The 15,410-nt window shown below is 41.0% G+C and overlaps 1 protein-coding gene across 2 annotated transcripts in view; it reads right to left on the bottom strand.

Annotated features, from left to right (window-relative positions):
* Window positions 1-15,410, bottom strand: part of FBXL2 (F-box and leucine rich repeat protein 2) — a 79,616-nt gene that overhangs the window by 50,616 nt on the left and 13,590 nt on the right. For both annotated transcript variants that reach the window (XM_061127692.1, XM_061127693.1), the window contains exon 2: window positions 10,554-10,615. In XM_061127692.1, coding sequence (XP_060983675.1) covers window positions 10,554-10,615 — 62 coding nt within the window. The remainder of the gene's footprint in view (window positions 1-10,553; window positions 10,616-15,410) is intronic.

Raw genomic sequence — 15,410 nt, 5'->3', positions numbered from 1 at the left:
CATGATGTGCAGAGGTGCTAGCTAACACTACAATGGCAATCACTACAATATATGAATGGACCCCATCAACATCAACAAATTTTGAGGCAGTTCCTCAAAAATTTAAAAATACAACCACCATATAATCCAGCAATTCTACTTGGGGATATTCATCTGGAGAAAATGAAAGCATAAGACTGGACCAAAAGATATACACACTACCATGTTCACTGCATCATTACTTATAATAGCTAAGATATAGAATCAAGTTAAGGGCCTGACTATCAATGAATGAACGAATTAAAAAATGTGGGGACTTTGCTCATGATCAGTGGCTAAGACTCCATAATCCCAATGCAGGGGGCCCGGGTTTGATCCCTGGTCAGGGACCTAGATCCCACATGCCATAACAAGAAGAGATTCTGTTTGCCACAACTAAGACCCAGCACAGCCAAAGAAGTAAAACAAATAAAAAATGTGAGATGTGGTATTATATATGAAAATTATTCAGCAATAAAAAAGGATGAAAACTGCCATTTGTGACAACACAGACAGACCTTGAGGGTATTCTGCTAAGTGAAATAAGTCACACAGAGAAAAACGAATACCTTATGATCTCACTTATATGTGGAATCTTAAAAAAAAAAAAACCAAACACACACCTGAGCTCAAAGATACAGAGAACAGATTTGTGGTTGCCAGAGGTGCAGGAGTGAGCAAAATGGGTGAAATGGGGTCAAAAGGTATAATTCCAGTTACAAAGTAAATGTTATGGGGATGTAATATACAACATGGTAATTATAGGTAATAATACTGTATTCCATATTTAAAAGTTGCTAAAAGAGTAAATCTTAAAAGTTATCATAAGAAAAAAGTTTTGTAACTATGTGTGGTGACAGATGTCAACTAGACAATGTGGTGATCATTTTGCAGTATGTGCAAATATCAAATCACTATATTGTACACCTGTGTCAACTATATATATATATATAAAACCTCAATTTTTTTAAAGATAAGATTTACTGTGCTATGCAACATAAAGTCCAGGACAAACACAAGAAATTGTAAATGTGTAAAGAACCTATACACACACTCAAGAAAGAGCGAACACAGTCCTGAACTTAGAGAAAGCCTTAGGCTGAACTAGGTAAAAGACGCAGTGAACAAAAGACTGGCACCTTCTCTACAAACAACAAATACTGGAGAGGTTGTGGAGAAAACGGAACCCTCCTACACTGCTGGTGGAAATGTAAGTTGGTGCAGCTACAGTGGAAAACCGTGTGGAAGTAGAATGAGCATATGATCCAGCAATCCTAGTCCTGGGCATATACCCAGACAAAACTATGATTCAAAAAGATACATGTACACCTAAGTTCACAAGCAGTACTGTGCACAACAACCAAGAAATGAAAACAACCTGAATTATGTCCACTGACAGATGAACGGGTAAAGAAGATGTGGTACATATGTACAGAGAAATACTACTCAGCGATAAAAAAGAATGAAATAATGCCATTCGCCATAACATGGATGCAAACACAGACTACCAAACTGAGTCAGAAAGAGAAAGAGACAAATACCACATGATATCACATACGTGGAATCGAAAATTTGACACAAGTGAACCTATATACGATGAGACAGCAGCAGAATGGGGGACACAGAGAACAGACTTGTGGTTGCCGGGGGGAGATGGGTGGGAGGGGGTTAGATCAGGAGTGCGGGATCAGCACACGCGAACTAGCACACACAGAACGGATAAGCAGCAAGGTCCCCCTGCAAAGCAGAGGTAGCTCTAGTCAACATCCTGTGATAAACCACAATGAAAAGAATATGAAAAAGAATGTACATACTCTTTTCTATTATGTTTTATCACTCCCCTGGAGGAGGAAATGCCAACCCACTCTGATATTCTTGCGTGGATCATCTCATGGACAGAGGAGCCTGGCAGGCTACAGTCTGTGGTGCTGCAAAGAGTTGGATACAACTGAATATATATATATATATATATATACACACACACACACACATATATAATAAAGTGATTCTCTTTACTGTACAGAAGTAATTAACACAACATTGTAGTTCAACTACACATCAGTAAAAAATAAATTAAGACTGGCCTTTCAAGAAAGCAGAATGACTATGGGAGAGAACAAATTAAATGACATTTTCAGGGACTGGAAGTAAATCAGCTATCAGAGTTTAGAAGAAAGTTGGAAAAGACTGAGAGATGAAATATAATAAGAAATAGTAAGTGGAAAGTTCTGGGAGAATAAGTCTTAACAATTTACGTGGACTTTACACTAAAGGCAACAGGGAAAGTTTTAAGTAGGAGAGAAGCAAAATTAGTAAGATAAAAAAGAAATTAAAAATAGAAAACTGCAATGATAATCATAGTGAATAAAGTACTCATTTTAATCATTAAAACCCCCAATCATCCTCTTACAAAGATTATTGAGACATTACTTGAAACAAGTAGATGAAAGAATGTAGGGGCTACCGTAATAATAAGACCAAGAATGGGGGGCTCCCCGGGTGGTCCAGTGGGTAAGAATCTCCTTGCAATGCAGGGGACACCGACTCGATCCCTGGTCCAGGAAGACCCCACGAGCTTCGGAGCAACTGAGCAAGTGCACCACAACTGGGCCCATGCTCTGGAGCCCTCAAGCCACAGCTTCTGAGCCTGCTGGCCACAACTACTGAAGCCCGCATAACTAGAGCCTGTGCTCTGCAATAAGAGAAGCCACGGCAACAGGCCCACGCACCGCAGCTGGACAACAGCCTCCCGCTCTCCACAACTAGAGACAGCCCATGAGCAGCAACAAAGACCAAGGCAGACTGCAAATAAATAAAAGCAGGAAAGGGGAAGAAAACTCCTACAAACCAATAATAAACAGTAGGCAAAACAGTGTTTTTTTTACAGGCAGTAGGCAAAAAATATATACATACATCTCACCCAAGAAAAAACACATGTGAGAGACAAACTATAAACACGTGCTCAACATCATTAGAATTCAGGGAAATTCAAATCAACAGCAGAATGAGATGTCAGTCTATACTTAAGACACACACAGCATTTAAAATCAGAAAAGAACAACTCAACTGAGTCTCTTATCCATTGTCTGTATGAATGCAAATTGATAAGACCACTTTGGAAAAACAAATATTACTATATGAAGTTAAATATTTTTACAGCCTGAGAGGGTAACAGGCAGAAAGGCTAAGGGGTCTCCAAATGGAGGAAATAGGCTGCAAGTGTCAGATGTTTTTATCTCTCTCTTAAGTGGCAGGAGGAAACAAACTACAAGTATCAGATTTTTTTCCCTTCTCTATACATAATTGAAAGGAGGGTTCTCTTAAAATTCTGTGTTACCATGAAGACACCTGGTTTCACCTGAACTTTTCTCAAACCTTGAGCTAACCAATGCATTTTTCTCATAGAAACGTTTTTCTTAAGCTATGTTAATGAACTATGTATTTACCCTAGTCTTTCTTCAAGTCTGTTCCTCTTAAGACTCAGAACCAATAAGGGCTCAACAAACCAGTATGTTTTACTCATACATTGTTCTCCTGATCTGTGTTAATGAAACTATGTATTTACTACATATTTACTTCAGTTGAGTTTAGTTCAGTCGCTCAGTCGTGTCTGACTCTCTGCGACCCCATGAATCACAGCACGCCAGGCCTCCCTGTCCATCACCAACTCCCAGAGATTACTCAAACTCATGTCCATCGAGTCGGTGATGCCATCCAGCCATCTCAGTCTCTGTCGTCCCCTTCTCCTCCTGCCCCCAATCCCTCCCAGTATCAGGGTCTTTTCCAATGAGTCAACTCTTCGCATCAAGTAGCCAAAGGATTGGCATTTCAGCTTCAGCCTCAGTCCTTCCAATGAACACCCAGGACTGATCTCCTTTAGGATGGACTGGCTGGATCGCCTTGCAGTCCAAAGGACTCTCAAGAGTCTTCTCCAACACCACAGTTCAAAAGTATCAATTCTTCGGCGCTCAGCTTTCTTCACAGTCCAACTCTCACATCCATACATGACCACTGGAAAAACCACAACCTTGACTAGATGGACCTTTGTTGGCAAAGTAATGTCTCTGCTTTTAATATGCTATCTAGGTTGGTCATAACTTTCTTTCCAAGGAGTAAGCGTCTTTTAATTTCATGGCTGCAGTCACCATCTGCAGTGATTTAGGAGCCCCCAAAAATGAAGTCTGACACTGTTTCCACTGTATATTTACTTGGAAACTATATATTAACTAGGAAACCTGCCTTTCTTCAAGGTTCACATTAATCGTTTTACAGCCCGGGCTGACTCACCTTGTGCCAACGTTATCTCAGAATGCATGTTGTGAGTGAGCGGCCTGGTGCCACTCTGAGTTTTTAAACATCCCCTTTCTCTAATTAGCAGCCTGCTGATAGGTATATAACACACTGCTAAAGGCTAGTGGGGGGGCACTCTCTCTGCCCCCTTCTGATGTCTATGTCAGAAGCTTTCTCTATCTCTTTTATTTTAAAAAAAACTTCCCTACACAAAAGCTCTGAGCGATCAAGCCTCGTCACTGGCCCAGGGTTGAATTCCTCTCCTCCGGAGGCCAAGAATCCTGGCGTCATTCACAGCTCAACAACAACCTTTCAAGCCTATGACCTCTAGCAATTCAACTCAATATATTTATTGACCATTTGTACTTCCTCTTTGTTCAGACCCTCTTAAATTTTTTGAAGACCTGATCCATCTGTTTCTCAATAATTTTTAAGAATTTGTGTATATGTTGAAGAAGATAGCCTTCTCTTATAATGTGTATTTGAATTATTTCATCTACCACTATGCTGCTTATATTGGTATGGTATATTTTGCCATATTTTACTATTCATAGAATCAAATTTGTCAATCTTTTCTGTTGTAACTACCGAATTCACAGCTTTTAAATTAACAGTTCTCTAACATAACTTCATAACTTTCCAGGGATAACACTCTAGAGTAGAATGTACTAGTTTTACCCTTATCTGTGTAGTTCTATTCATGCTTCATGCCACCCCAATGCAGATTTAAAAATTCAAAGGCATCATCAGAGTTTTAATTGTAAGCATAACCCCAACCTACACTGAGGACAATTTGCCTCTGCCATGATTTGGACTTAGATGCTAAGCCTAAAATAACACATAACAGTATACAGAGGGAAGGGCCTTTAAGCATCTGCATCTAATTTCAACATACATTAATTCAGTCCTGTAAAGACTGATACAAGGTAACAACAACAACAAACATAAACAAACCAAAAGAAAAAAAACACCTCTAGCAAAAAGAAAAACCTGCACAGAAGTTTAAACCTGTGTTTGAAGTTCTACGGCCACTTGTCAGTCACTCAGTCGTGTCCAACGCTCTGCAACCCCGTGGACTGTAGCCTGCCAGGCTCCTCTGTTCACGGAATTCTCCAGGCAGGAATATTAGAGTGGGTTGCCATTCCCTCCTCCAGGGGATCTTCCTGACCCAGAGACTGAACCCAGGTCCCCTGCACTGCAGGCGGGGTCTTTACCCTCTAAGCCACCAGGGAAGCCCAGTTTGCAGTATGTGCCCCTAAAGAGCATCTTACCCGTTTGGTTGCCTTGGAATATATACAAAGGCATCACAGACAGCAGAAGGTAGCAGTCCTTGAAAAAGTCCATGGAGTACTACAACCAGCCAGCAGGCAAGAACGCCCATTCAATGATGCCCCAAACAGGAATGAGCCCTTTACTGCACTGCTCCCCAGGGTCCCTTGATTACAGATAGGCACTGGGCTGTAACTTAATAATTACAACAAAAACCACAATTATTTTCACTCATGGAATTGGCTTATACATTTTAGAAAAGGGAAATTTGAAAATTTAAGTGCTAGTTATTTTATCATTTTCCCTAGCAAACTAGTAAAACTGCCAAATTATATGTAATTATGTAGTTGATTCCATTTGCCAAAATTACTAGGCTCAGCTCTCCTGTTTGGGGCAATCAATCCTTCTTCATCAAGCCCACAAACACATTCAGGACTTCATTCTGTCATGGATCCACATACATTTTAAAAGAAAAGAAAATAACATAGATAATGGTGATATGGTTTTTAAAAATACGTCTAACAAGCTTTCTTTCATTATTATTCATTACTAACAAGAGACATAAAGAAAGCTGAGCGCCAAAGAACTGATGCTTTTGAACTGTGGTGTTGAAGACTGTTGAGAGTCCCTTGGACTGCAAGGAGATCCAACCAGTCCATCCTAAAGGAGATCAGTCCTGGGTGTTCACTGGAAGGACTGATGTTGAAGCTGAAACTCCAATCCTTTGGCCACCTGATGCGAAGAGCTGACTCATTTGAAAAGATCCCGATGCTGGGAAAGACTGAGGGCAGGAAGAGAAGGGGGCAACAGAGGGTGAGATGGTTGGATGGCATCACCAACACAATGGACATGGGTTTGGGTGGACTCTGGGCGTTGGTGATGGACAGGGAGGCCTGGTGTGCTGCGGTTCATGGGGTTGCAAAAAGTCGGACACAACTGAGCAACTGAATGAACTGAACAAGAGTCATGTTTTCTCAAAATGTTTTAAAATATTTACTGCATGTAGCACTCCCTATTCCTATGAAGCTGTTTACATGCATTTTCATCACTAAAATCTGAAAACAACCGTGTGTGTGTGTGTGTGTGTGTGTGTTAGTCACTCAGTCGTGTCCTGCTCTTTGCAACCCCATGGACTGTAACCCACCAGGCTCCTCTGTCCATGGAATTCTCTAGGCAAGAATACTGGAGTGGGTTGCCAGCCCTTCTCTGGGGGATCCTCCCAGCCCAGGGATCAAACCAGGTATCCCACACTGCAGGCAGACTCTTTACTGTTTGCCCATAAGAGAAGTAATAACTTAAGGTCAAACAAACTAATCTTACAATTTGAAACCTGAATTGTGGGCCAATATTTGCTCAGGCCAGACTGCTTTTCTCAAAAGAGGAATGGTTCTTTCCAAGAGACTGCCTTCTTGATAATACAAAATAATTATCAATTGTCATAATTACCACCACTACTCTGCTCAAGCACCAAAAGTTGTCAGTTTAATGTCAGATGGTAGTATGCAATTTCTGTTGAGATTAAATTAGTCCAAGTTGATGAAATGAAGCAGTAGGCCATATTAACTTGCTTAATAATCAGGTCCTTTACTGAGATGGTTAGCAGTAGCATATGTTAAGATGCATATCAGGATAGCCTGCTTTTATCAATTGTTTGTATTAAAACTGTACTGTCAAGAGTATTTATTAAGTATTCAGACATCCAAAATTGATATTATACAATAATAAAACATTTACTTAACATTTATTAAATGCCAGGTGCTCAGAGCTACCAACAGCCCCTTAAAGTAAGAACTATTACCAGTACTATTACAGATACGGGAAATTAGGCCTGGAGAGTGAAGTCACTTTAAGGTCACACAACCAGTAAATGGGGAGAGTAGAAACCTCAAGCAAGTCAAGCTCCAAAAGTAATATATCCAATAACAATGAAGACAAGTATAAGCAAGGACAACTCAACTCACTAACAGATACGGAGATTATAACAAACTACACATTTCCATTATTATAAGCATTATATAACTGACTCCAGGAATAGCAAAATTACAAGCCGTTTGTTGAACTGTGTGTGCATGAAGGCGTAGAGGGAGAACTTTAACATCCTTAATTTATAAGTGAAAGCAGGACAGAAAGAGCAAAACTGTCAACTCTTGTTAACTAACAAACTAAAAACGGGTAGCAGAAGGAGTCTGTGAATTACTAATATTGAGGGGTCTTAAAACTAGAAATAAGATGATCAGATTAAAAAAACTCAGATTTTTCGTACTGGATTCAAAGTGATAATAAAGTGATGAAGAGTACATAATTCTAGGTTATGCTTGTTAATGGTTCCAGAGTGTAGGCTCAAACTGGATATGATCAGTAATGGAAACGAGTAGAGAATTTAAGAGGGTAGTAACTGATGCGGTAAAAAAAAAAAATGGCAGAGGAGCAAATGACCTTGGTGGCAAATAAATAAGATTATCATAAAGTCAAAAAATTCACACCTATTGATGAAGACGGAAAGTAAACAGGAATTCAGTAAGAACAAGAACAACAGTCTGCTCTGTCACAAAGAAGTTCACAACATGAAGTAAAAATGTAAGCCGAAGACAGGCTGAAAGTATGAAGACATCACTGAACTGAGCAACAGCACCAGCATTTAAGCTGCGTGACGTGGGGGCTCTGGGGCACTCACTCGCTTTGTGGTGGTGTTAACATGCGATAAAGATGTCTGCCTTGGCAAGCTGGCTCAAACTCTTCTTCAAACTTTTGCTTAAAAAGGGTAGCTGGCAAAGGGAAAGCTATTACTACTGAGAATAGAAAATCTGAGAGTAAAATGATAGAAATGATTTAAAGGCCAACAAAAATTAAAATCTGGCTAGAGATAGGTCTGAGACCCAAGAGTCAGAGAAGACCTACCATGGCAGTCCTTTAAATTTTCACTTCCCCTTACAGACTCCAAAATAAGGGAAGAAGTGGGAATGCAAGTCTACGAATAAGCATGTTATGAACATTTGCTCTCAAATGACAATTCTTTTTTAAAAAATGATCTATGTGTGAGCCTTAGCATGATTCAAAAACTGCAACTCCGGGATTTTTGAAAGCTGGGTCCATCATGGATCCTTAAAAAAATCAAATTTCTAAAACAGCAGTTTGAAATCACACTAGCACAGAAAGTTATATAATTCCACAGCGCTCCCCACCCCAACTCCTCCTCCCTTTCAGTCAATAGGTAGAAACAGTACCATGGCTGCGTACAGTGTAAGAGCTAATTCTACCAGAAGGGAAAAAATATCCAGTTAGCAGCCTTGAGTCACAAACAGCAGCAGTATTCAGGAGAAGGGCGGAGTTTAATCACACCCCAGTGCTGGATGACTCATGCGGGCCGGCCCGAAGCTGCTTATGGGTCCCCCGGGGTGTAAGTGACATATTCACATTAAGGTTTGATGTCTGTGCTAGAAAAGTGTCAGACCAAGAGTGGAACACTGCACAACTCTGGAACCGCCACTCGCTCTGCGGTCTGCGTGGACGGCACCCCTACTGCTGCCCGGGCACGGCCGGCCCAGCCCAACCACGCTGGTTCGAACGGCTCACTGTGCTTGATCAGGACCATGTGGGTTCGTGTGATAAACATATCATTCCTTCCTTGTTACCACTTTCGGAACTTTAAAATGGTCATGATAGCCAAAGAACATTCTCTCTCAGCCAAGCAAATATTTATTTTGTGGAAATAAAACATAATTGCTGTATCTTTCACATGATTCTGCCATCACTTAATTTTTTTTTATTAACTGAGCAGAATGAGCTCTTGGCAACACCTGAGAACTAATGAAATGCCATCCTGAAGCCCCTAAAATGTGATCATCACCACAGGACACCAAGTCTTCACCCCATTCCTGACTCAAGAACAGGAGCTGAAAACACTGAGGCGGCTGCATTTACAGAGCAACTCCAATATGTAAACAGAACACATATACTCATCCCCCACACGTTAAAATGAGATTAAACACAGGCAGGGAATGGAGTCAGCTGGTCAATTTCTTACTGTATGTCAGCATCTCCCCCCAAGTTTCCAAGGATTATTAAGAGGTCCAAGGTCAGTAAGTTCGAAATGCCACAGTCATTCACCTGGGAGCATCACCACTCGTATTAGCCTATTAAGGTTCCGGAGGGCATGCAGTAAAGAAACTGGTTTTGTTTACCTTGTGTTTCCCATACTTATTGATCACAAAACCTGTTTTTTGTTTTGTTTTGTGAAACATTACTGATACCAAACGTTTGGGAAATGCCACTCATAAGATCATGTATTCATGTATTAAGTGTTTGTTAACAATTAAAATACAACATCCAAAACTAAAATAAGGTTTCCTTGATGCTTGCTGAGTACGAAAGGAAACTGCAGTGCCCGAGGATCAACAAGTGTTGGTCATAGCTTTACTTGGCAAAATGCCAAGCAAAATACCATGACCTGTATACTCAGCAATGCTAAAAATAAAGAACAAAAAGCCTGTTCTATAGTACTGCCACTTAGCACACAACTCTCATAAAATGGATAACATCAGTATTGGGGCTGACACCACTTTAAGTGCTCAGTAAGAACACACAGCATAATTATTTTAAAATCAATTTACTAGAAAACATCTAAACGTCTATAACGTCAGGAGCTCGCAGCCTTAATAACCTCTCCTCGCGTTACTGACTACATTGAGATAATCTACTGATACCCACGGTCACCTACTGAAGATTATTACAATACTTACCACATTACAAAAAGAATCCAGACCAATGCTACGTACATACTTAGTACATTCTGGATTAGACCAAGTAAAATTTAACAACAAGCTGAACAGCACTCTATAAAACAAAAACAGAAAGTCAGTTAGGCTAATTCTGCCTGTTTTTCTATGCTATGGACTCACAGTGAGAAAGGAGACTGACTATCTTGGAACTTGATGACCGAATCATATAAGAAATCTTTAAAGTTTATCTACACTTACCTCAAAAGAAGTTCTTTGGGTAACTTTTTGTTAATAAGCCCTTCATCATTATTTGAGAAAACCTAAAAGAAAAAAAAGTGAAATTATTAAAATGTTCTTCAATCAATCAAAAAAAAAGTTACATATTTTGTAGATCAAAATGGCCCCAAGGAAGCTCAGGAAGGAAGGGATATAATCATGACTGATTCACACTGCTGTAGAGCAGAAACCAACACAATATTGTAAATCAATCGTCCACCAATTAAAGAAAAAAATTTTAATGGCCCCAATCACCATCCCATAATTACAATGACACTAATTTCATGAAGTCAGTATTCTTCAATATTGACAGACAGAAAAACAGCTTATATTCTATACCACTTAATAAGAATGGCAAACATTTAGAGAAGAGATAACACACAGTCATTTCTATACTACATTATATTAGAGGTTCCAGGCAAGGCTATTCAGCAAAGAAAATAAATAAAAGGCATGCTGACTGAAAAGGAAGAAATAAACAACTTCTATTTACAGATGACATGACCTTGTACACTGAAAATTCTAGAAAAAAGACATAAAAAGCTATTAATTACAGAATTCAGCAAGGTTGAGAGATTTAACATACAAATATACCATGGATTTTAAAAAAATAATTTGTATTTCCATACGTTAGCAATGAACAACCTGAAAATGAAATTAAGAAAATAATCTCATTTGTAACAGCATAAGAAAAAACTTACTTAGCAATCATTTAAGTAAAGAAGTACATGATATTATATATTGAAAACTTATACTAAGCACTGTCGTGAGTAATTAGACTTAAACTGAAACACATTATATGTTCGTGAACTGGAAGATTTAACAGTGCTGAGTTAGCCACGTTTCTCAGCTTTGTATTTATTCTACTTGGGGTTTGCCAACTACGTCCAGTCTGCTGTTAGGCCCATCAAACGAATATTTAACTTCTAACATGGTACCATCACTTCTGGCATTTCCCAGTTAGATCTTTTTATAGTCTTCCATTTTCCTGTTAAAATTTTCTAACTGCTCTTCCACTCCAACTGTTCAACATCTGGCCCATCACTGACTCGGTTTCTCTAAGCTCTTCTCCTAACCATGGGTCACACTTTTTCATTTCTTTCCATGTCTCAAAATTTTTTATTTCACACCAAATAATTGTGAGTAAAAAAAACCCAGAGCTTTACAAAGATCAATGAAACCAAGAGCTGTTTCTTTGAAAAAATGGACAGAAGGGGAGGAGAGACTAGGCAAGATGGCAAAGCAGAAAGACCATGGGCTTACCTCCTCTCAGAAGCACACCAAAATCACAACCTCCCATGAAAAAGACCAGGACCTACCAGAAAAAAGTCTAACTAAAGACACAAGGAAGGAACTAGAACGAGACAGGCAGGAGGCCGCAACATAACCAGGTCCCTCACCACAGAGACACCGCCCAGCCTGGAGAGTGACTACTGCAGGGGTCCTCCCAAGGAGTGAGAGTGCCGAGCTCCAGATCAGGCCCCACAGCCCGGGGGTCAGGCAGCAAGAAGACAAACCCCCAGGGAACCTGGCTTTGGGGGCCAGTGGGGCTTAGCCTCGGGAGTCCCTAAGGGCTTAGGGAAACAGAGACAAGGCTCTTGAAAGGAGCACACAAAATCTGCCGCGTTCTAGAACCCAGGGCAAAAGCAGTCACTTGACAGGAGCCAGGACAAGGCCTACCTACTGGTCTTAGGGAGTCTCTTGGAGAGGTGGGGGAAGGTGGGCTGTGGGCTCACCCTGGGGACAAAGACACTGGCAGAGGCCGTTCCTGGAGCTCCTTCTACTGGGTGAACACTGGCAGGCCCCACTGAGGAGCCTGGCCCGTCCAACACCTGCAGGCACCAGTGCTGGGACACCTTAGGGAAAGTAACTAACCGGACAAGGACACAGCCCCACCTCTCAGCAGACAGGCGCCCAAACCTTCCTGAGACCACAGTCACCTCTAGACCAGCCTTGCCCTTCACCCGCCAATGGGCAGGCACCAGCCAAACTGTCCAGGAGTCTGCTCCAGGCTCTGGACACGCCCCACCTACCAGGGGGCAGACACTAGATGCAAGAGAGCCACAGTCTGCAGAGCCAGCCTGCCCACAGCAGGCCAGACCCTACCCTGGGACCAGCTGGCCCTGGCCCTCCCTACTAGCAGGCCAGCAGAGCCTCAGAATGCCCCTGACCCCATACCTAACTGTGTCAGGAAACACCTCCCGCACCACCCCCCAACACACCAGTTATCAGACACCAGCTCTGTGATCCCTGGGCACTGCAGACAGACTCCAGGACCTGACTCTGACCATAAGTGGTCCAGCATTAAAACCAAAATCTGGTTTCACCCACCAGGAGTAGACCGACAACAGCCCCAGAGTTTCTGGAGCCTAACTGCACCCACCCACCAGTGAACAGGCTCCAGCCCCAGGCCTCCTGGGGTACCACAGTCAGCTGCCTGGTGACTGGGCCCCACCAACCAGTAGCTCCAACAGCCTCTTCATAAAGCATGGGCTGGTAACCAACTAGAGTAGAGGCCAATCAAGCCTACCAGACTGCCCAGTCAGCCTGCCACAACAGGAGGGCCCACACAGCCCTCACAGGAAACCTCGAGAGCATACAGGCTGGTGACAACACAGGGCATCTTGTACAGAACAGTTTCTCCAAGGTCAAGATATGTATTAACCTAGCAGACACATGAAAATATAAATAGCAACTTGGGCACAATGAGGTGGCAGAGAAACATGATAAACCCCAGAAGAACTTAGTGAAGTGGAAACAGGCAATCCACCCAAAAAAGAGCTCAGGGTAATGATTGTAAAGATGATCAAAGAACGCAGGAGAATAATGGATGCACAGGATAAGAAGTTAAAAATACTCAGCAAAGAGAAAATATATATTTAAAAAGACAGAGATGAAGAATACAATAGTTGAAATAAAAAATATACTAGAAGGAAAACCACAATTCTAAAGGACACATGTACCCCAATGTTCATTGCAGCAATATTTACAATAGCCAGGACATGGAAGCAACCTAGATGTACATTTACAAATGAATGGATAAAGAAGATGTGATACACACACACACACACACACACACACACACACACACACACACACACAGTGGAATATTACTCAGCCATAAAAAGAAATGAATTTGAGTTGGATTTAGTGAAGTGCATGAATCTAGAGCCTCTTATACAGAGTGCAGTAAGTCAGAAAAACATATATCACATATTAACACACATATATGGAGTCTACTAGGTTGGTGCAAAAGTAAATTCAATTTTGCATTGTTGAACTTTGCCGTTAGATATTTGAATACATTCTTGTATAAATTTGCTTATGTTATACATCATTTTAATGCACAATGCACAATTCTTGCTTTATGCTTTTTGCTAATGAATTATTACTTGTTTATTTTATATGTATTTTAGACCTATAGCAATGATGTTAGACAAACAGGAAATTTGAGAAATTTTCTTATTCTAGTTCAAAACGGGTTATAAAGCAGCAGAGACAACTTGCAATATCAACAATGCATCCAGACCAGGAACTGCTAATGAACATATAGTGCAGTGGTGGTTCAAGAAGTTTTGCAAAGGAGACGAGAGTCAAAGATGACAAGGGTGGTGGCTGGCCATTAGAAGTTGACAATGATCAACTGAGAGGATCATCAAAGCTGATCCTCTCACAACTACACAGGAAGCTGCCCAAGAACTCAACACCGACCATTCTACAATCATTTGTCATTTGAAACAAAATGGAAAGGTGAAAAAGCTTAATAAGTGGATGCCTCATAAGCTGACCACAAATTTAAAAAAAGTCATTTTTTAAAGTGTCACCTTCTCTTATTCTATGCAACAACAATGAATCATTTCTTGATCTGATTGTGACGTGATGAAAAGTGGATTTTATATGACAACCAGCTCACTGGCTGGACCAAGAAGAAGCTCCAAAGCACTTCCCAAAGCCAAACTTGCACCAAAAAATGGGTCATGGTCTCTGTTTGGTGGTCTGAGGCCCGTCCGAGCCACTACAGCTTCCTGAATCCCAGTGAAACCATTACATCTGAGAAGTATGCTCAGCAAACCAGTGAGATGCATGAAAAACTGCAACGCCTGCTGTTGGCACTGGTCAACAGAATGGAACCCATTCTTCTCCACAACAATGCCTGACCACATGTCACATAATGACATGTCGCAAGTTGAACGAATTGTGCTACAAAGTTTTGCCTCATCTGCCATATACACCTGACCTCTCGCCAACTGACTGCCACTTCTTCAAGCATCTCAACAACTTTTTGCAGGGAAGATGCTTCCACAACCAGGAGGATGCAGAAAATGTTTTCCAAGAGTTCGTCATATCTGGAAGCACAGATTTTTTTTATGCTACAGGAAAAAACAAACATTTCTCATTTGCAAAAATGTGTTGATTGTCATGGTTCCTATTTTGACTAATAAAGATGTCTTTGAGCCTAGTTATGATGATTTAACATTCAGGATCTGAAATCATAGTTACTTTTGCACCAAGCTACCAGAAAAATCATACTGATGAATCCAGTAGAGAATGGACATGTGGACACAGTGGGGGAAGGTGAGGGTGGCATGAATGGAGAACGTAGCCTTGACATATATACATTATCATGTGTAAAATAGTAGGAAGTTGCTCTAACACCGGGAGCCCAACCCAGCACTCTATGGTGACCTAGAGGGGTAGGATTGGAGGCGGGGGGGTGGCACAGTGGAGGCTCAAAAGGAAGAGGATATATACACAATCATGAGAGAGTCACATCATACAGTAGAAACCAACACACTGTAAAGCAATTTTCTACCAAATATATTAAAAGGGATCAACAGT

The sequence above is a fragment of the Dama dama genome, chromosome 24 (genome assembly GCF_033118175.1).
Source record: "Dama dama isolate Ldn47 chromosome 24, ASM3311817v1, whole genome shotgun sequence".
Taxonomy (NCBI): Eukaryota; Metazoa; Chordata; class Mammalia; order Artiodactyla; family Cervidae; genus Dama; species Dama dama.
This window is presented reverse-complemented; position numbering and strand designations above follow the sequence as displayed.